Below are 22,200 nucleotides of genomic sequence, written 5' to 3'. Positions count from 1 at the left end.
AGGTTATGTATTATGAAATCTTGGAAGACTATTTGAAAACAATCTCTTTAGTTCAACTTAAATTATTAAAAAAAAGGCCTAATTTGATATAAAACCAATTTGTAAATTTTTATTAGGAATATTCTGCTTCATTGAATTAGGTCGGATGAGTCACTTTTTTTTTAACCAGATTTACCCTTGAGCAACTAATAAAGTAATTAATATTATCCATTGAGTTTCGTATTATCTTCTTCTTTAATTTATTAAATAGTTTTAACTATTAAAGGTTTTAAAAATATAATTATCTCTTGGTCTATTTATCGCGACTCGTCTCCTTATTTCTTTACCTATTATTTTTGTTATTTCTTCTTCTTCGTGTTGTAAATCTGATAAACGAAATTGCTGTGAAATTGGTAAAACCATTGGCCCTAAATAGAGATTATTAACTATATACCTATATCAATAAATTGTTTTTTTTTTTTTTTTGTCAACATGCATCGCCTGTTAATTGTGTTATCGAGTGATATATATATATATATATATATATATATATATATATATATATTTATATGACATTTTTTTTTGTATAATCAACATATATCACAGATAATTATATGGGAATCCATATCACTAGTTAATATTTCTTACTTGTAGGCATATTATGTTTTTTTAACATTTTAGTTACTTTTGCAATATTTAAAGCTAAGTAGCATGTTCTGCAAATGAGTTTATATTTTTGTATAATATTCAGTGGATTGAGAATAAATCAATTTTTAAATACTAAAAATTCAAAACCACGTGTAGAAAATACATGAACATAGAATATTTAAGTTATTTCTAATAAAAAAAGGAGATTCCATATCACTTTCGAAAATGAATTTGCTACTTTACGACAGTTGCATGCATGGTTTACTAATTTTTCTAGTAAAGTAATTCCTTGGTTAAAATTCGATATGCATGAGTTAAAAGTGCCAACTACCAAAAACAATGAGAGAAATGCCAAAAGATTTAGGGAAAAAAAAAAAAAAAGGAAGATGATATTATAATCGTTTTAAAAGAATTGCAAAGTTTGTGATCCATCAATATGCCATCTACCCTACAAAAACAAAACTTATCATTCCCCCACATCTCTGACGTTGCTGTTTTCTCAACCCAACTGGGAGTCGCTCCAGGCACGAGAGCGCAAAACAACAGCCAAAAAGCCGGAAACCACCTCTTCACACGTACAGTACCACCCAAAAACTAGAAGACATCAAGTACAAATTCACTGGCGCACTTTCGGCTCCTCAGTTGTCAATCTTCCACTTTCCCCCAGGGGTTTAGAACGGTACTGTGTATGGCAAAGCATATATATCGGACTCGGGCAAGAGGCGAGCACATGGCCAAGAAGTTGAGTCTCCGTGGCTAAGTTTCTCGCTGACGACTGTAGGTTTCTCAACCCCACAGTTCTTTTCCGTCTTTGCCTCAAACAACCATCCCTCATCGTCGTCGTCCATGGGAAGACATTGTGAGATTGGAGGTTGAACCCAGTTTTCAATTACTTCTCTGTATTGTGAAGAACGAGAACCACTGCCAGATTTTCGGTGTTTTTCTTTACCAGACCTGGAAGAGTGTTCTTTGCTAGCTTTTCCAGAAGTAGAGCTGCGATACCGTCCCTCGTCTATGCCTTGTCTAGGAGCAGGTTCTTGCACTGCTTGAACAAACGCATTATCAGTCCTTCCTGAGGAAGAGCAAGGCTGTTCTTGGCTTAGTAGCACTTCTGGACCTTTAGGCCTTTGGAGAGACAACCGGGAAGGCAGTTCCTGGCTGGGTAGCAATCCGGGGCCTTTGTTCCTTTGGAGAGAAAACAAGGAAAGTTGTTCCTGGCTAGGTAGCGCCACTGGACCTTTGTGCCTTTGGAGAGACAACTGGGAAGGTTGTTCCTGACTGCGTAGCACCTCTGGACCTTTGTGCCTTTGGAGAGACAACTGGGAAGGCTGTTCCTGGCTGGGTAGAACTTCTGCATCTTTTTTCCTTTGGAGAGACAACCGGGAAGGCTGTTCAAGACGGAGTAGCACTTCTGGATCTTTGCTCCTTTGAAGTGACAACCGGTAAGGCTGTTCCTCTTTTGATAGCACTACTGGATCCTTGTGCTTTTGGAGAGGCAACTGGCTAGGTTGTTTCTCTCTGGATAGCATCACTGGATCTTTGTGCGTTTCTAAAGGCAACTGGCAAGGCTGCTCCTCTCTGGGTAGCATTTCAGGATCTTTGTGCCTTTGAAGAGGCAACCGGATCCGAAGAATGCTTGCTTCAAATAATAACATTTTGAAGAAAGAATATCAGTGCCCATGAGAAGCTAACAAACCCAACAGGCAAACACCCTTCTCCCAAGCAAGGAAGAAACATAATAACACTCACCAGAATTATGCCTGCCATCAGGGGGAGAGTCCTGCTTCTGCCTTTTGTTGCTGTTAACGGTGCTATCAGAAGAGTTCTGGGAACCAACTGGTTGCTCGTGTTCTTCAGTAAGGCCACTCTTGTCAAGGTTTTCCGTTTCATGTTTTCTCTTCTTTCCATGGTCTGTACCTTTCTCGTCTTCTTGGTACCTTTCATCTTTGTGCCTTTTTTTATGACTCTGCTTCTTATTTTCAGGCTCCCCATTTTCTCGAGCCTTCTTTTCTTTCTTCTCTCGTTTTTTCTCCCTCTTCTTTTCTTTCTTGGCCTTCTCATCTTCTCTTTGGAGCTTCAATTAACAAGAGTAACCATCAACTTTTGAACTCGTACAGGAAAAGTTTAAAATACAACCACAAACAGCAAGAATGCCAAAGCAGACAACAAATTCTTGGATAGAACATAACATCCTTTTAAAACCAATTTTCAGTTGCAAAAGAAGGAACAGTGACCGAAGCTTCAGATCAAGAAGACACGTTCAGGATCCAATAGAAATCAACCAATCAACATTGAAGACAGAACCAATACAGATGATCTATGAAAAGAATTTTGGTTGTTAGACAATTGTCGGGTATTATTGTTTCTCCGTATCAAGTGTTAATTGAATTTTTATATATGACATCCACAACAAAGTCATCGTTCCAGCTAAAGACCTAAAGCAATCGGTATGTAAAATCTAGACAGACACGCTGTAGATATTGCACTCTAACTTTGATGCATACAGATCAGCACTAACCATAGCAATTCCTAAGGTGAAATTAAAGCGATTAAGGCTACTCCAACCAAAACTACACGAATTCTCAATTATGCCTTGAAGAGGACTCGAACCTCCACGCTCTTCAGCACAAGACAAATTTGAGTCTCGCGTGTCTACCAATTCCACCACCAAGGCATCTTCAAAGAAGCTTAACCGGTACATATGCACTAAACGAAAAGGAAAACTTGAATCCTACGACATATCCCACATCCCAACACCAGGCTAAAGGTGCTATGTATCTGATCCTGCCATCTATTAACTACCCCGGTCAAATAAACTAAACCTACATTTACCCAAAAATCTACTTAGCCATACTTTATCATTGTGACTGTCCAAGGACACACACTCAACCCTCAAAGTTAACTTCCTAATCCACTATAATGCTAACTCATTATCGGGTACGTGAAGCCACTTCAAACTTGAGTATGTAACTCAATGAGAACTAGACTGATTTTCAAGCAGCCAGCACATACTTAAATATGTACTTGACCATCTCAAATCATTTGTCTCATATACACAAGCAAGAATGTCAAGAAATATCATCTTATGCATCTCAAATCATTTTTCAGAAAACAACCCCAATCCAACTTAACAGCACTCTGAAGTGCCTATATAGTATCAAGGTCGGTTGTTTGATTCAAACAACACGACATCATGGATACCTAGTATCAAGAACAGGGACCATCATTCACAAACAGCTAAAGCCATAAGAAGGTTTCGAAAGTACCATTATCAATACCTAAAAGGAATACAACAGACATTGATGTGCCACATGCATGAAACCAAGCTACAATACTGTAGTACCACCAGCACAACTTACACAAAGTTGGGCCTGTAATTTGTGCTTCTATAGTATTTTATTTAAAACATCGGTTTCTATTTCTCTCACAAACTGTCATGAAGTTTTCAGACACACTAGAGTCCAGTGGCAAACACAACACTCGGCCACTCAAGAATCAATGTCAGGGGCCAAAAACCTATGCAAAAAGTTTCCGCTTTTGGCCAGTATAATCCCATCTCAATCCAACAAAAACCCACGAAGTGAAATTACGTTTTATATCAATTAATGGCTTCTATTTGTTTCTATGGGTAACTATAAAGTGTTATCGATTGTAAAACCCTCGATTGAGCTCTCGGATTCACCCCATTTTCATCCTTTTCCCTCTCTATGTTCTTAATTTTTTCAGGTTATTTAACGGGTTCTCATATCTACACAAATACGATCATACGAAGGCTGAACAAACACATCAATTAACGAACCGAATCGAACACAGTACACGTCGAGCACAAATCCAAAAGACCCACAAAGCAACTATGGCTCAACAAACCTTAATCGAATCGATCAGGGCCTCATCGCGGATCCCCTTCTTCACGTACCCAGGAGGAGGGTACGGAAAACACCGAGACATTCGTGATACACCAGCAATCAACCAACACACAAGCGATTCAACAAGCTAATCCCCTTGATCTCCCTCTGTGAGAAAAATAAATTCGATTTTTCTCAAACCCTAGCTCGAACAAGGTCGCTCGGTCGCAATCAACTGCGGCTAGGGTTTTCGATCCTTGTTTCAGAACACAAATGTCCCGCGAAGACAAAAGGTTTGAGTGGAAAGGGAGGGAACCCGATCAAGGGTTAGGGTTTGGGAGGAGGGGGAAGAATCGCTCGAGAGCGTAGAGTTTTGGAACGAGAGAGAGACACAGAGAGGCCCCAGATCCAAATGACCAAGTCTTATCCCAAAGAGGAATATTTATAGTAGGTATTGGTCTGGCTGGCCAACGCGTTTTGGACACAGTATATAAACGACGTTGTTGGGCGCATCCAAGGTATGTGTGTAGTGTAGTGTGAAAGTAAGGGATCGTACTTGTCGAGCCCAGCCCAGTTTACTCCAGGAATATAAATTTAGCCCAGTCCAACTTTCAGGGCTGTTCTAACTTCTAAGCCATCATCAATAATTTAAAGACAAATTACATAAAATTACCTCAACTATTAGGTCGGTCACAGTTTCATACCCCATTTTTAAAACATTTTAATGTCATACCTCATCTTACAAATTTGTTACAATTTCATACCCTCTGTCAGTTTGTCTTCTGTTAAATAGTGACAGGACTCAGTCTCTATTAAAAAAATAATTAAATATTAAAAACTAAAAAAATAATTTAATTTAATATTTTTTTTGCATGGAGGACCCACCCTTCTCCCCTGCTCCCATCTTTCCCCAACCCAAAACCAGAACCACCCCAAACCCAGATCCCACCAGCTTTCGCCTTCTCCACTTCCAGCTTCTTGCATACTTCCGCCTTCGCCTCCTCCACTTCTAGCTTCTCCTCCCGCTCCTCCACTTCTAGCTTCTCTCCCGCTCCTCCACCTTCTTCAACGTCGTGACCGCAACCCTATTTGTGAGCAGGCGTATAATAGAGCAAATGCCACTGCGCTCCTATTCACTCCATTCGCCACCATGCACCAAATCGGCCCTTTATATAGCTTGTTATTTGTCGCTGCCGTCAATGGCGGGTACTCCGACAAGGGCGTCTTCCTGCTCAGGTCAATCAGGTACACATGCGACCAGTTCAGGTATCGCACCTGAAATTCCACTCTATGTTGGGACACGGTTTGTAACATCCCACATCGCCCAGGGGAGTGATCCTTAAATGTATATTCCCATCCATACCTAGCACAAGGCTTTTTGGGAGCTCACTGGCTTCGGGTTCCGTAGGAACTCTGAAGTTAAGCGAGAAAGGGGTTAGAGCAATCCCATGATGGGTGACCCACTGGGAAGTTGCTCATGAGTTCCCAGAAACAAAACCGTGAGGGAATGGTAAGCCCAAAGCGGACAATATCGTGCTACGGTGGTGGAGCGGGCCCGGGAAGTGATACGCCCCGGGCGGGGATGTGACACGGTTTGGTGTTCGCATTGCAGGTATGAGATTATACCAAATCCGTTTATTGGGTTAGCTGAGGATTTCGTTTCCAACGAGAAGGTACCAAATCAGAGTCTTCGGGTAAAAAGAGATGACGTTGGTGTGGACCCAATGGTCGGCGAGCGTTTGATTGGAGAAGATGTTGTTGATGAGCTCGTTGGGGACCATGATGGAGACCTGGAGGTCGATGTTACGAAGGGCGGTGAGGATTTTGGGGTTGGCGTCGTAGAGCTTGACTCGCTTGGCCTTGAGAGACTAGATGAGCTTCACTGACTACAATGGTGGTGGGAGGTTGTTGCCCAGCTGGCCGTAGTTCACACCCACCTTGGGGGCGAGCTCCATAACTGAGAAAATCAAAAGGGGTCGAAGAAAAATACCAAATGAACAAAACCCATTTCGCCATTTTTGGGATTTGTGTTTGGGTTGGGGGAAGACGGGAGCGGGGAAGTAGGGTGAGGGGATAAGGGGTGGGCCTCCATGCAAAAATAAAAGTAAATTATTTTATTTTTTTATTATTTAATAAAAATTTTAATATTTAATTAATTTTCTAATATTTAAGGTAGTTTTATATAATTTACCCATAACTTAACCACTTAGTACTACGTCAGGCCAAACTCGAGTTTAAGTATTGAGCATACAGGATTTTGAACTGGAGTGTAAGATGTGGTAGGCTTATTGGTCTAGCGAACTAGCAGAACCCGCATGTATAAACTAAGCAAGATTAAGTCACTTAATTGGAGTTTAAGTATTGAGTATACGGAATTTTGAACTGGACTGTAAGATGGTAAGCTCATTGGTCTAGCGAACTAGCATAACCGCATGTATTTTCTCAACCTTGGTATTGCATCGAGTGATTAAATGAATGACGATAACGAACATTTTTCATTATTCAATTGATCAACTACCAATTCAATGTATTTTCTCCTCAAAGCATCCTCGTCTATATGAAAATAGGTGTAATTTGAATTGACCTAGGAAAGTATTTTTCTTGTCATTGTCATGTATTTTAAATCTCGGTACTATATCTATTAATCACATGTTCAATGTTCTGTAATGTACAGTAAAATTAAATGGAATTATTTTATCGTTGTAAAAAGTCTGTTTAATGTTTTTTTAGGGTATGTATTAGAGAAGAAATGGATTTATAGCCTTCAAATTTGTAATAAACGGATTAGAAATCCGAATTCGAACATATCTTGTGAGCCAAGGCTCCAATAGATTCACCCTCATAATCTGCAACGTTTTCAACGTGGTCGAAATATACGTAACTGTTAAACTAAGGTATCGTATATCTATCTCTCCCAACCCTAACAATCATCTCAATCTCGACATTCTTTTCCCTTCCGTTTCTTTTTCCTTGCTGCAGTGCTCTTTGGATTGTTGGATGCGGAAGGAAGAGTCAGATTAGTCAGCGGCTTTCCAACAGTGGTTCTACGTTTCTTAGAAAGTCACTGCAATGGCATATTGTTTACCACAGAGCGGATGTCATTAGCACTACTCACTTCTAAAAGATTTCGTGTTGATCGAGCATCTGCATAGTCCAGGCCATTGACTGATCTAGATTTAATAGGTTCATAAGGATATCTTTGAATGACTGAGAAGATATGGAAGGCTGATAACCTTGACGACTTTCGCAGATCATGTTGACTTTGATGACATGCTTGCGAAGGTTCCCTTGCATTGACCACGCACTATTGCAAAAGAAAATTCTGATCGCTGTCCTTCTGACTTAAACCTTAGCAAACAGGTGGTTTTATCATCTAAGGTAACAGCGGAATCTGGAATTTGCACGCCCTGTGCCATGACGTAGAGGCAATATATTCGTCCTTGGCATTTTGGAAAGCATCATATTCATCTGCATAACGGTCAAGCCAGTAGCTTGAATGCAGCTCCGTTGTCAACTCTCTGGAGCGCTCCAAGATGTGAATCATCAAACAATTTCACTTTCATCTTGACGTGATTTGCGTCAATGGCTCCAGAAGCCTCTAGGCTTGCAAGCGCAAGACTTCTCGTTGTTGAAAGCCACATCTCTGTTAACAAGAAACACTATACAAATGATTGTTTCGTGCAAAACTTGTAAGACTATTAAACATGATGTGTTCAATCTCAGCTGCTGATCAATTCAAAAACCATTGATCTTCCATCCGGGCTCAACACTACGAGCTCGACCAAGTAGAGCTTTCATCCATTTAGACACATCTTGAGTCAAAGACAAGGCCGGTCTAGAGATTTTTAAGGCCCAAGGCGACACCAAAAAATGTGCCCTCACTTTATATAAGAAAATTATTTGTTTTCACACGTAAGACATCGATAAAATTATACTTAGAAAAACACTTCAAACTTAATAATTTATAAACAAGAAAAAACTAATTTATTTTGTACTGTGAGAAGGGAAACAAAAAAACTATGGATTTACAAGTAGATAGATATGAGTTTTGTTGTCTATTTGAACTTTTAAAGTGTTTTTGTATAAATCGTGAGATGTTTTTTCTTATTTACTAACCTTGTCAATATGGGACTAAAAAAATAATGATATTTTTGAGTCTTTAATTGATATGTATAAATAATAAATTGGTACTAAATTAATTTTTTTGGTGACACAGTATATGATTTGCAAGGGGTACTGCAATTTCAAACACATTTATAAATATCTACTTTCCATACACATTCTCTAAATCCATAAACAAAAATCCCTGAGTATACATTCACGAATCATTTCATGATTCAGTAACTCATATATTCCAAAACGAACCTTATATCTGGATGAATATGTGATGGAAAAGAAATGTCAACATGGTAACATGATAACTACCTACGAGAGTTTTTCGTTTATTACTATTCTTGCTCTTGGAAACAAGTCCTAAACCTAGAAATAAGGAAAGAAATCTTATAGCTCACTTGAGGGTTAGCAAGCTTGTACAAAAAAGCATTAATGATTTGGTTACCTTAAGTCTCTTCTGCCAAATGTTGAATCCCCTGCAATGAGACTGCGGTGGCCAAAACGAATCATCTGTTGCAGCTGCCACTCTGTTTGAATCCCCGGAAGGAAAGGAGCGTTCAACCCACATGCGGGCTAGCTTGATCATCGAGATCCAATTCATGGATAGACCGCTTAATAATCATCCCAAATTTATGGACATACTGGGAAGCAAGGCTATTTACTTTGCATTCGAACCACAATACCGCTGAATCCCTTCGATGTGTTTCCCTAGCACATTTTATTCAGGAATGCCAAGGTAGATCATGCACATTGTTTGCTGTTGAATCTCATTACAAATATATGGAATTTTATTGGCTCCAGGGCCAATCGCATCTCTGTCAAGTCGGCCGTGGCAAACAAAACCAGATTTGTTCACATGGCGCCTCTCATGATATATAGTCAGTGCAAGTGATGGACGTGCATACAAACGCTTCACTACAAAATTGCACGTACAGCCCCGCATGGATTGAGGTCTAGCTGCACAGTTGCGGGTATTGAGTCGATATTTTCTGCTAGGCAAAGTACCCCCTCGTTGCCCATAATTTTCAGGACCAAAAAGAACACCAATACCTTCAACAAGAAAGAATACGGGCTGCATCATCCTGGGTCTCGGTGGTGCCAAACTTGGTCCAAGTCAAATCAGCAGAGGAGAAATCCTCCTACAGTGGATCTTGAACCGGAAGATCGTTTATAGATTCAACGACAGCCACAGGGTTGTAGATCCGTACCGCAATATTTGGTATCAAACCAGCACAACAATTAGCAGCACATCTGCGAATACAGTGAACACATTCCCTTGAATTAACAAGGAAATGTCACAAACCAGTCGAATCAAGAACCGGTCAACTCTATCTAACAACTACTAAAACTGAAAAAGTACCTCTGAAAACTTGAATATGTGTATTTTCAATTTTTCATCCACTTATAATACAATGAAGTTTCTCTCCCAAAACCTTCTTCCCTCGTCATCGAAATTTTCTCTCAAAATTTTTCCGGTCATTATAGTTTTAATCTTCTACAACAATGCTGCGGCTGTAAAACTACCAAACAACGAAAAGGTTCCGGCAGTGATTGTTTTCGGAGATTCAGTAGTGGATCCTGGAAACAACAACAATATTAGCACTATAGTCAAATGTAATTTCCCACCATATGGGAGAGACTTTGTAGGACAAAGACCTACTGGAAGGTTTAGCAATGGCAGAGTCCCCTCAGACATGATAGGTAAATCTAAGTACTGTCATTGTTTTTTTAACTTTTTACTACTGGCTCAACCAAACTGTAAAAAAGATTAACCGTTCACAATTTTTTCAGCTGAATCGGTTGGAGTAAAGAAGATATTGCCAGCTTATCTGGATCCAAATCTGAAGATTCACGACTTACTTACTGGTGTAAGTTTTGCCTCAGGTGGCTCAGGATATGATCCTCTCACTCCTAAAATAGTGGTAAATACAAACATATACATAGACATATACATCGATGTATGTATGTCTATATATATATATATATATATATATAATATTTAGGGTCAGACTTGCTTTTTGTTTACATTTCATACACATCCTTGATTTCTATTGATCTGTTTATGTTAGTCTGTCCTATCATTATCAGATCAAATAGACATGTTCAAAAATTATATAAGCAAGATTACGGTAGCAATCGGAAAGGAGGGCGCTGCAACTATAGTATCGAAAAGCATATACATTGTGTGCACAGGAAGCGACGACATTGCGCATACCTATTATTTTACACCACTGAGGAGACCTCGGTATGACATTTCAGCATATACCGATCTCATGGTTGAATCAGCTTCAAGTTTCTTTCAGGTAAACATCGATCAATTGCAATTCGCCAATGTCAGCGCTAAAAAAAAATAAATGGTTTGGTGCCAATTCATTACCACTATTATAGCCATACACTTAAGATCCATCCACATTTCAGACCTAGCTAGACATAGCCAAGTTTGTTAGAGCAGTCTGCTCCTCCTGCACCCTAGTTTGAATCCGCTTCCCATAATTAGATAAGACTAGAATATCGCTCGAACAAAATAACACAGCTTTCATTAGAACTAGCCACCATAGAAGAGCAACAATTGTCCGTCTGCCGCATAATGTCGGTATCCCAATTTCCATAGATGAGCTCACACATGAATATCATCACTATTGGAATGAGGTTCCCACAAGTAACCTAAATGAATCTTTCATTATTCAATCTTGGGTTACAAGTAATTGGGATTGTATGAAGAGGATGCTCTGAGTTGTACCAGATAGGGTTGAAGTGTGACATATTACTTATTACTTTTTTTTATAAATGGGAATGCAGGAACTATATGAACTGGGAGCAAGAAGAATCGGAGTAGTAAATCTGCCGCCAATCGGGTGTTTGCCGTCGCAGAGAACACTGGGTGGAGGCAGAGAAAGAGGGTGCTCAGAGACTACCAACCAAGCAGCAAACCTCTTCAACTCCAAGCTCTTGCCCGAAATAGATGCCTTCAATACGAAGCTTCCAGAAGCAAGGCTTGTCTACCTTGATATCTATAACACAGTGCTTTCCCTCATCCAAAACCCTACTCAATTTGGTAAATTTTTGAAATAGGTCAATTTCGTATATGTAAGTTATCGGTAAAGTTCTCTTACCAGGTAAACATTTATGCTGTCAGACCATAAATCTATGACTGCATATTCTGGCACGAATCGACCAGATTAGTAGTGCAAATTCAGAGTTTGACAAGAGAACACTTTCACCTTTTTAAAGTTATATTATCATCATATAGTCTCGAAAACCAAATGCCACAGTGCATATTAATCATAATGTTGATGTATACAACGATTTATATGTGGCTTCAGGATTTGAAGTAATGGATCAAGGATGTTGTGGAACAGGAAATATTGAGGTTAGCATTCTGTGTACTCGTTACTCTCCGGGAACCTGCAACGATTCATCAAAATACATATTCTGGGACAGCTACCATCCTTCAGAGAAGGGATATGAAGTAATAATCCCTCTGGTTTTCGATTCGCAAGTTCATAAATTCTTCTGAGGAATCTCTCTCTCTCTCTCTCTCTCTCTTTCAAGTGTCGGCAATCAATAAATTTCCTTTTAGTTTTGGTGTATTTTCTTTCAGAAATTTGAGCGTCAATTTGTTAATATTCTAGTGAAATTTATCGAGATTTTGCATTCAGTTGACGTGACAATTATTGACTGAAGCTGATATTTAACTTACCCTACCCCTCACTTATGCAAATGCTTAAACAGACTCATCAAAACTTGAACATACAGTGTATTTACATAATGTACTCTCTCCCAAAAACTTCTTCCTTCATCTAAATCGTCTCTCAAATTTATTTCAGTTGTTATAGTTTTGTTCTTCTACCGCAATGCTGCTGCTGTAGAACTGCTGAACAACGAAAAGATTCTGGCAGTGATTGTTTTCGGACATTCAATAGTTGATCCTGGAAGCAACAACATTGGCACTGTAGTCAAATGCACTTTCCCAACTTATGGGAGGGACTTTGTAGGAAAAAGACCTACTGGAAGGTTTAGCAATGTCAGAGTTCCCTCACACAGTCAGAATTGATAGGTGATCTAACACTAACAAATTTTTAAGTACTTTTTCTGAGTAGCGAGACATTTATGCATTCACACTACTGTTGTTTTTCCGTACTTTTTATAATGCGCTAAAAACTATCCTAATTTACGAGGAGGGGGTTAATTCTTTACGAATTTTTACCTGAATCAGTCGGAGTGAAGAAGATTTTGCCAGCTTATCTGGATCCAAGTCTGAAGGTTCGAGACCTACTTACCGGTGTAAGTGTTGCCTCGGTTGGCTTATAAGTAACATCTTCATAATCATTCGTTAAGGATCTAGCTTAGAAACTCTTTTGCCCGTTTTAGGGTCAAGACTTAATGTTCCACGACGAACCACCACAACCACAGGAAATAATCGAGATGTAGAGGTGTTGGAGCCAAAATCTGCCTGATTTGCCCTAACTTTGGTTCGAGTTCAGGCCTTTTGAGTCTCTAGTTTATTTGATAGACGTGATCATGTGACTTAATTCTTTTCTATTCGGCCCCATTTTTCTCGGTAAAATATTGCCTAATTTGGAGAGTGCCAAAAAAAAAAATTTCAATCAGGAATACTCACCATCATCCATGAAGGAGGTAAGCTTCTTTGTTGCTACATGTTTCCTTCTCTCTTTAGAGGACGAAAGGCTGGCTGCTAATTTCAGATGCTACATGAAGGAGGCCAGCCTTTCGTCATAGTCTTGAACATTCTGAATATGAATCAACAAGATCAATAGTCTAAATTCACATTTTTAGAAATCGTCATAGTCTCGGAATTAATCATAATGTTGAGACAATGATTTTATATATGAATTCAGGATTTGAAGTGACGAATCAAGGATGCTGTGGGACAGGAACTCTGAGGTTAGTATTCTGTGTACACGTTACTCTCCGGGAACCTGATTGAAAAACATATTTTGGGACAGCTACCGTCCTTCAGAGAAGGGATATGAAATTATCACCCCTATGGTTCTCGATTTGCAAGTTCATAAATTCTTCTGAAGCCGCTCTTTCTTTCAAGTATCAGCAATCAATAAATTTCCAAGCCAATTTTGGTGTATTTCTCTCTCAGAAGTTTGAGTTTCTATTTGTTACAAATTGCTGCCACTTTTTGGCGCAACCTTTATCATCACATTCAGGCAGATTCAACCCCTAAATCTGTTCCCTTGCTACGGATAGCATAAAAACTCTCCTTGATAAAAAAAAAAATAACGTCTTCACAATCTTTGCGTTCATTATCCAGCTTAGAACTACTATGCGCTTCAGAATCAACCCCTAAACAAAAAGGGGGATTCGAATATGTAAACAAATCACACACTTGCCCTATAATTATTGAACTTTGTTCAACAACCTAAGATACATTATTAATTAGCACCTTTTGAAAACATACAGATGGATGCAAAACAGTGCAACACTAAGCGCTGATGGAGAAATGCAGTTGGATATTTACTGTTTTAAAAAGTGATTAAGCAGTTGATATATTTAATAACATCCCCTACAGCACTAATTACCAAATCAAATACATGATGCAACATTATCAAGGTGAATTAGATGATTTCTTAGCACAATTGAAGGGAAATAGGAAAAACAAGCAACACCATTTTTCTTGTTCTGATTTATGTAGGCACAGCAGCCTTGAATATTTTTTTTGCAGAAGACGCCTTTCTCAACACCAAAGAATTATTGAACTAACTAGCTATTATTCTAGTGATATTTCTCGGGATATCACTTTCGAATTCCCTGGTTGGTATTGCAGTACCTAGAGGAAATTTTTCATCTTGCATCAGATGATGAAACAACTATATTGACTGGAGTTATTATCTAACTCACCTTATTAATATGTCCCCTTAGGGCTTAGGTAAATTTCGAACTACATTGATTAAACCAAACGCTATCTAACAACTACTAAAACTTAAAAAGGACAACTTTTGAGCCAATTATTTAAAAGCACCTATGAAAACTTGAACATGCACATTCCAGTGTGTATTTTCAATTTTCCATCCACTAAAAATACAATGAAGTTTCTCTCCCAAAAACTTCTTCCCTCGTCATCGGAATTTTCTCAAAAAAAAAAATTTCTGATCGTTATAGTTTTATTCTTCTACCACAATGTGGCTGCTGTAAAACTACCGAACAATGAAAAGATTCCTGCAGTGATTGTTTTCGGAGATTCAGTAGTGGATTCTGGAAACAACAACAATATTAGCACTGTAGTCAAATGTAATTTCCCACCATATGGGAGGGACTTTGTAGGACAAAGACCTACCGGAAGATTTAGCAATGGCAGAGTCCCCTCAGACTTGATAGGTAAATCCAAGTACTGTCATTGTTTTTTTACTTTTTACTACTGGCTCAACCAAACTGTAAAAAAAGAGTAACCGTTCACAATTTTTTTCAGCTGAATCAGTTGGAGTAAAGAAGATATTGCCAGCTTATCTGGATCCAAATCTGAAGATTCACGACTTGCTTACTGGTGTAAGTTTTGCCTCAGGTGGCTCAGGATATGATCCTCTCACTCCCAAAATAGTGGTAAATACAAACATATACATACATACATATATATATTGTGGGTCGCGCCTCACCGCAGGCACTGATATACTTATCAGTCTTGTTTTCTGTTTACCATTTCATACACATCCTTACTTTCTGTTAATTCTGTTTCTGTCAGTCTGTCCTATCATTATCAGATCAAATAGACATGTTCAAAACTTATATAAACAAGATTACTGCAGCAGTCGGAAAGGAAAGCGCTGCAACTATGGTATCGAAAAGCATATACATAGTGTGCACAGGAAGCAATGACATTGCGAATACTTATTTTTCGACACCACTGAGGAGACCTCGGTATGACATTTCAGCATATACCGATCTCATGGTTGAATCAGCTTCAAGTTTCTTTCAGGTAAACATCAAACAATTGCATTCGCCAATGTCCCCGCTAAGTTTGGTGCTCCTTCATTACTGCTATTGTAGCCAGAAACTGCTAAATTTGCAATATCGTGCATCCAGAGATACATATAAACTTAAGATCCATCAGAATTTCAGACCTAGCTAGACGTAGTCAAGTTTGTAAGAGCAGTTTACTCGCCCTTCTGTTTCATGTTTGAATCCCCCTTCCCGTAGTGTAGATTAAGCTAGAATATCGCTCGAACAAAATTATACAACTTTCTTCAGAACTAGCCACAATAGAACAGCAACAATTGTGCATCTTCCGCATATGTCGGTGTCCCAATTTCCATAGATGAGCTCACACATGCATATCATCACTACTGGAATGAGGTTCCCACAGGTAACCTAAATGAATCTTTCTTTCTTGAATCTTGGGGACCAAGTAATTGAAATTGTATGAAGAGGATCAGGGTTGAAGTGTGACATCTGTCGTAGTACTTTGCTCTTTATATTAATGTGGGAAAAAAATTGGGGCTGTAGGAACTATATGGACTGGGAGCAAGAAGAATCGGAGTAGTGAGTCTGCCGCCGATTGGATGTTTGCCGTCGCAGAGAACACTGCGTGGAGGCAGAGACAGAGGGTGCTCAGAGACTGTCAACCAAGCAGCAAGCCTCTTCAACTCCAAGCTCTTGTCCGAAATAGATACCTTCAATACGAGGCTTCCAGAAGCAAGGCTTGTCTACCTTGATGTCTATAACACATTGCTTTCCCTCATCCGAAACCCTACTCAATATGGTAAATTTCTGAAACAGGACAATTTCATGTATGCTACCAGTTAAATATTTATGTTGCTGGACCATAAATCTAATGGCAGAGCTAGGAATTTTTTACCGGATGGGCTAGCTTAAAATTTTTAATTTTTATAAATAAAAAAACTTGATACCGTGTTTTTCATTGTATCAGCTAGCTTAAAAAAAATTCACAAGGTGAGCCAAAAATATTAAATAAATACGTGTTAAAATTCAAACAAATCCAAACTTATACATGTACAAGAAGCAATGAAAAAAAGGATGTAAGAAAAAGAGATGGTATGTAAACTGTATTATATAATTTTATATAGTTAAATCTAAAGAATTCGGATTAATGACTAAATATATAGTGGGTGAAAATCAATCAAAATTACATGTAAAATTTTATTTTTTACTAGAAGCTACCTGGGCTACAGCCCAGGCAGCCCTTAACCTGGCTCCTCCAGTGCATAAATCTAAGACCTCATGTCCTGACACGAATCAACTAGATTACTTGCGCAAATTCAGAGTCTGACAAGAGAACACTTTCACTTTTTTTTTTAAGTTATATCATCGTCATAGTGTCTCGAAAACCAAATGCCACAATGCATATTAATCATAATGTTGATATATACAATGATTTATATGTGAATTCAGGATTTGAAGAGATGGATCAAGGATGCTGTGGAACAGGAAATATTGAGGTTAGCATTCTGTGTACTCGTTTCTCTCCGGGAACCTGCAACGATGCATCAAATTACATATTCTGGGACAGTTACCATCCTTCGGAGAAGGGATATGAAGTAATAACCCCTATGGTTTTCGATTCGCAAGTTCATAAATTCTTCTGAGGCCTCTCTCTCTTTCAAGTATCAGCAATCAATAAATTTCCATGACAGTTTTGGTGTATTTCTCTTTCAGAAGTTTGAGCCTCAATTTGTTTGTTGTCTGGCAATTTTTAAAACTTTTATCACGCTTTTGAATTAGTCCCCAATGTGACATGGAATTAACTAATCAAATTATACTTCATCTTAAACAAAGTATAAAAGTAAATTTGCTGAAATTAGGTAAACTGATCGAGTATCAAGCGAAAATTATGATGTTATATCTTTGTACAGTTTATCAACATCAGTTGATCTTCCTCTGATTTAATTACCAGAAAACCGGTTTATCAATCATATGATTTCATACGTCAAAGATATCTTAGAAAATAGAAGATACGAAAGCAAATGATTTCTGAGCACAATTTGGTTCCAAATTTGACTGCAAAGTGCAAACCAACCAGCTTTACTGGTGACACTTCTTCATCATTCCTGTAAAGAACAGGTCTCAGTTCGAATTCCCCAACTCCCAGTTGATAAAAGAGTTAACATCGCCGTATCCTTCGATTCTGTGGCACTTAATTAGATGACAGTTACCTTTCAGATAAAGTACTGCAATCAATGCCAATCTTTCTTCTTAATTTTGTGACCAATTCCCAAATTTAGAAAGACAATTTTGCATCTGTTGCATCCAGCAATACTTTTGACTCAAGTTAATACATAACTCTCTCCCATAATGTGGAAAAAATTAGACAAACATCAAATCAAACTAAATCATATCTAACTACTAAAAATTATACATCTTTTGAGAGCTAATAATTTAGGTGGCCCTCTACTTATATGGAGATGCTTAATTAGTATAAAACCTAGAGATTAAGCTTGCTTGAACAAGTGTATCTACATCCACTTAACACAATGATTTCTCTCTTCCAAATACTTCGTCAGACATCTAATTCATCGGTCAAGTTTCTTTCAATCGTCATAGCTTTAGTCCTCTTCCATAATGCAGCTGCAGCTGCATTATTGGTAATTAATCTGCATCAATCACACTACTAGTCTACTCCTGTTGCTACTATTATCGTTCTAGTTTTTACTTTTTGTCACTGGTTCAACCAAACAGTCCAAAAAAAATAAGGGGTCATTAAGAAAAACTAATCTTGAAAGCATTTATGCTCATAAGTGCTTTTACAGACGGCCTGTTTATTAGAAGAACGCCAAAGTTTTGAATAAAAGTCTATGTACTTCATGAAAAAACATTTGGAAACACTGTAAATTGTAACTTTTTGCTGCCCCTAAACACTATATATTTCTACCAAAATGTTGTCATAAGCGATTTTGGTTAATTCGAAACCACTTTTATCTATTCTAAAGTCACTTCCAAACATGCCCCAACTCTTTACAAATTTTCGGCTGAATCAGCTGGAGTGAAGAAGATTTTGCTACCTTATCTGGATCCAAATCTGAGTCTTCAAGACCTACGTACTGGTGTAAGTTTTGCCTCAGGTGGTTCAGGATATGATCCTCTCTCTTCCCAAATAGTGGTAAATATGTATCTCTACATATCTTCCCGTCTTTTACTATTTACCATTTTATACACATCCTAACTTTTCTGCTAATTCTGATTCTTTAGTCTGTCCTATCTTTATCAGATCAACTGGACCTGTTCAAACATTACATAAGAAGGATAAATGCCGCAGTCGGGAAGGAGAGAACTGCGATTATATTATCGAAAAGCATATACATTGTGTGCACAGGAACTGATGACATTGCAAATACTTATTTTACTACACCGCTGAGGAAACCTCACTATGACATTCCAGCATATACCCATCTCATGATTAAATCGGCTTCAAGTTTCCTTCAGGTAAACGTCGAACAACTTCAAATCTCTTCCCCGCAATTTAATCTCCTGAATAAAATAAAACGCTTCCTTAAGAATAGCCACCGTAGAACGACAACAATTGTCAATCTGCCGTATATGGCGGTACTCCATGTTCCATATATGAGCTCACAAGTGGATATCATCAAAAAATTTGAATCTGGTTCCGAGTAACCTAAAATGAATTTGATATTATTGAATCTTGCTGTCCAAGTAATTCGGATTGTATGAAGAGGCTACTTTTAAACGTACTAAAAATGAAATGGGACTGCAGGAACTATATGGACTGGGAGCAAGAAGAATTGGAGTACTAAGTTTGCCGGCAATTGGGTGTGTGCCATCATAGATAACACTGATGGGAGGCATACATAGGGAGTGCTCAAAGCCTCAAAACCAAGCAGCAATCCTCTTCAACTCGAAGCTTTCGGCCCAAATAGATGCCTTCAATAAGAAGCTTCCAGAAGCAAGGCTTGTCTACCTTGATATCTATTACACATTGCTTTACCTCATCCTAAACCCTGCTCAATATGGTAAGTTGTCGATAAGTTCCATTACCAGAAAAATACGTATGTTGTCAAGCAATGAATCTGAGAGCGCATATTTTGACAAGAATCAAGCAGATCAATAGTCCAAATTCACAGCATCATGGAGGAACACTTTCATTCTTTTCAAGTTATATCCTTAATTGTAGTAGCCTCAACTTAAACCCTAAATGCCACAATGCATATTAATCACAATATTGGTACAATGATTTATATATGGATTCAGGATTTGAAGTCGCGAATAGGGGATGTTGTGGAACAGGAAATATTGAGGTTAGCATCACGTGTAATCCTCACACTGCAGGAACCTGCAACGATTCGTTGAAATACATATTCTGGGACAGCTATCATCCTTCAGAGAAGATATATGCAATCCTCAACCCTCTATTTTTCGACGTGCAAGGTCGTAAATTCTTCTGACGCTTCTCTCTCTTTCAAGTATGAGCATTCAATAAGTTTCCAAGTCAGAGATTTGGTGTATTTATCTTACAGAAGTTGAGCCTCGATTTGTTAGAAACTTGTGTCTTGTGTGTTCCATGCAGGCCATGCAGCAACTATATATTTTATTTCTGGTTTCTAATTATTTTTCATATGTAAAGATGTCCTGAAGCGTATGAATAAATCTATTTTTTACATTTAATATTTTGAATATAGACATGAACTTTCATCCTAATTTTCACCCAATGTGACGTAAAAATTGGAATTGAGTGGTGATCAAAGCTCACTTATTAGTTAATCTCATTAAAAAGGGAACAAGTCACTGGGGTTACTCGAGGGTAGTTAATTAGAGTGATAGATAGGAGCAAGCTAAGTCTTCATGAAGTTGCAATCGAAACCGTCCAATGTAACCAAAGAAAAAATACAGACGAAGAATAAGAATGACTAATTAATAGTAATCCTTTTATATCCCCATGAAGTTGCAGTCAGTAGTTGGCTCTTCTTTGATAATAACTTAAGGGTAATGCTAGGAATACAAAATTTAATAAATTAAATGACGTGGAAGTTGATCATTGAATTATTACTTAAGCGTTGATAAATGTGTTCATTTATATTGGTGACGCATCATTTAGTTTGCAAATATTTTAATGTTTCTGTAATATACATCACGTCATTTGTGTTATACGGGTAACAGGATAGACACGTATATATATTCTCCTCTCCCCTACCATAATTTTTGGTCATTAGATATCTAGAATTACTAGATATAAAACATAATCCATAGAATTAATACCTTTTTGTAATTGAGTTAGTTTGGCAGATAGCATATCAACATGGGAATAGTTTGGCAAGATCCTTAAAGTTTGGTAAACTGTGTAGTTCGACATTTAATCAACCTTTTGAAATCATAATAAAATCGTGAGCAACCTTGCAGCTTATACCCCACATTTGAGTTGAAATTTCATTCAAACACCATGGATTCACTTATGACACCCTACATTTGAATGCAAATGTAGATACTAGGCTGCCTATCAAAACTGAGAGAGAATAGACATGATATACATCGGGAGAAGTGTCTTTTGGACTAGAACTTACCCTAGTGAAAACATATCGTGTTTACTTGGTGACACAGTGGATGTGGAAGATCTTGAACTGTTCACCGCAGCAGTAAACCAAGACAATATGCTACACATATATCATGTCTATTACAAGTCAATTCATACCGTTGTGTTCATTTTGGTCCTGAACAAATCCCGATTTCGTAGGAGTTTTAGAGAATTTAGCCATTTCAATTCTCATAAATGCGACCCCATTTACTCCTATATAGGTGACATTAATTAAGAATAGTCAGCCGTATTCCTCTTGATAACAAGATATTAATGTCATTAAATCTGTAAAACATAACCCCTCGAACATCAATAGACAACACACATTTATCATAAGAATGGGTAAGTTGTGTGTTCAACTTTTCAATCAAACTCAACCGGTTTGCCTATAGAACTTAGACCATAGGATTCCAATCAGCTAAGTTAGGTTTCCACCCAGTTCGATTCATTGAATTGGCTTAAGATCCATTCCCCTCGATGTAAATAATATTTGCTCTCTTGGTAGCCTTTTGTCAAAGGATCAGCTATATTTTCCTTTGACTTTACATAATCAATGGATATTATTCCATTGGAGAGCAACTTCTTAAGAGTATTATGCTGACGCCTGATGTGTCACGACTTTCCATTGTATACATGACTTTTGGCCCTTGATTGCATGGCCATACTATCACAATGTATACATATAGCAGTTACAAGTTTTGGCCACACTGGAATATCCTCCAGAAAATGTTTGAGCCACTCGGCTTCTTCTCCAACCAAGTCTAGATCTATAAACTTTGATTTCATGGTGGAATGAGCTATACATTTCTGTTTAGAGGATTTCCTAGATATTGTTGCCCCTCCCAAGGTAAAAACATATCCACTTGTCGACTTGGATTTTGTAGTGTAGCTGTAAAAAATCATCAAAATCAGAGTTAAAACAACCGTTAAATCGTGATTTTTCATTTATAACCGTCGAAAAGTGTTGTCTCGTTACTTAATCTCTGAATGTTTTTTTTTTTTTGCAAATTTTGGCGTATGCGATCTCGAAGCATATATAAACAAGTTTGACGGTTGGATCATTGAAATTAGTTTCATAGGATACGTATCCCATCAAAACAATACATTAAC

General features: G+C 38.0%; 3 protein-coding genes and 3 pseudogenes across 3 annotated transcripts; 3 read left to right on the top strand and 3 right to left on the bottom strand.

The window, feature by feature from the left end:
* Window positions 1-997: 997 nt before the first annotated feature.
* On the bottom strand, window positions 998-4,870 carry LOC137741479 (stress response protein NST1-like). The gene is made up of 3 exons (XM_068481187.1): window positions 4,495-4,870; window positions 2,377-2,701; window positions 998-2,266 (listed from the first exon to the last, which is right to left on the bottom strand). Exons 1-3 carry the CDS (start codon window positions 4,573-4,575, stop codon window positions 1,299-1,301), a joined length of 1,374 nt encoding a protein of 457 aa, XP_068337288.1. The 5' UTR covers window positions 4,576-4,870; the 3' UTR covers window positions 998-1,298.
* A 2,534-nt stretch (window positions 4,871-7,404) lies between these two features.
* LOC137711427 (uncharacterized) lies at window positions 7,405-8,113 on the bottom strand (annotated as a pseudogene).
* Window positions 8,114-9,026: 913 nt separating this feature from the next.
* LOC137711343 (uncharacterized) lies at window positions 9,027-9,817 on the bottom strand (annotated as a pseudogene).
* A 180-nt stretch (window positions 9,818-9,997) lies between these two features.
* LOC137732537 (GDSL esterase/lipase EXL3-like) lies at window positions 9,998-12,102 on the top strand. Its single transcript, XM_068471861.1, has 5 exons — window positions 9,998-10,286; window positions 10,377-10,507; window positions 10,655-10,888; window positions 11,385-11,640; window positions 11,909-12,102. Exons 1-5 carry the CDS (start codon window positions 9,998-10,000, stop codon window positions 12,100-12,102), a joined length of 1,104 nt encoding a protein of 367 aa, XP_068327962.1.
* Window positions 12,103-14,641: 2,539 nt separating this feature from the next.
* LOC137730899 (GDSL esterase/lipase EXL3-like) lies at window positions 14,642-17,155 on the top strand. The gene is made up of 5 exons (XM_068469902.1): window positions 14,642-14,933; window positions 15,025-15,155; window positions 15,295-15,528; window positions 16,056-16,311; window positions 16,962-17,155. Exons 1-5 carry the CDS (start codon window positions 14,642-14,644, stop codon window positions 17,153-17,155), a joined length of 1,107 nt encoding a protein of 368 aa, XP_068326003.1.
* Window positions 17,156-17,533: 378 nt separating this feature from the next.
* LOC137711268 (GDSL esterase/lipase EXL3-like) lies at window positions 17,534-19,966 on the top strand (annotated as a pseudogene).
* Window positions 19,967-22,200: the final 2,234 nt, after the last annotated feature.

Source organism: Pyrus communis, chromosome 1 (assembly GCF_963583255.1).
Source record: "Pyrus communis chromosome 1, drPyrComm1.1, whole genome shotgun sequence".
Classification (NCBI taxonomy): domain Eukaryota; kingdom Viridiplantae; phylum Streptophyta; class Magnoliopsida; order Rosales; family Rosaceae; genus Pyrus; species Pyrus communis.
The sequence above is the reverse complement of the archived record's forward strand: the minus strand, read 5'-3'. Positions and strand labels throughout refer to the sequence as shown.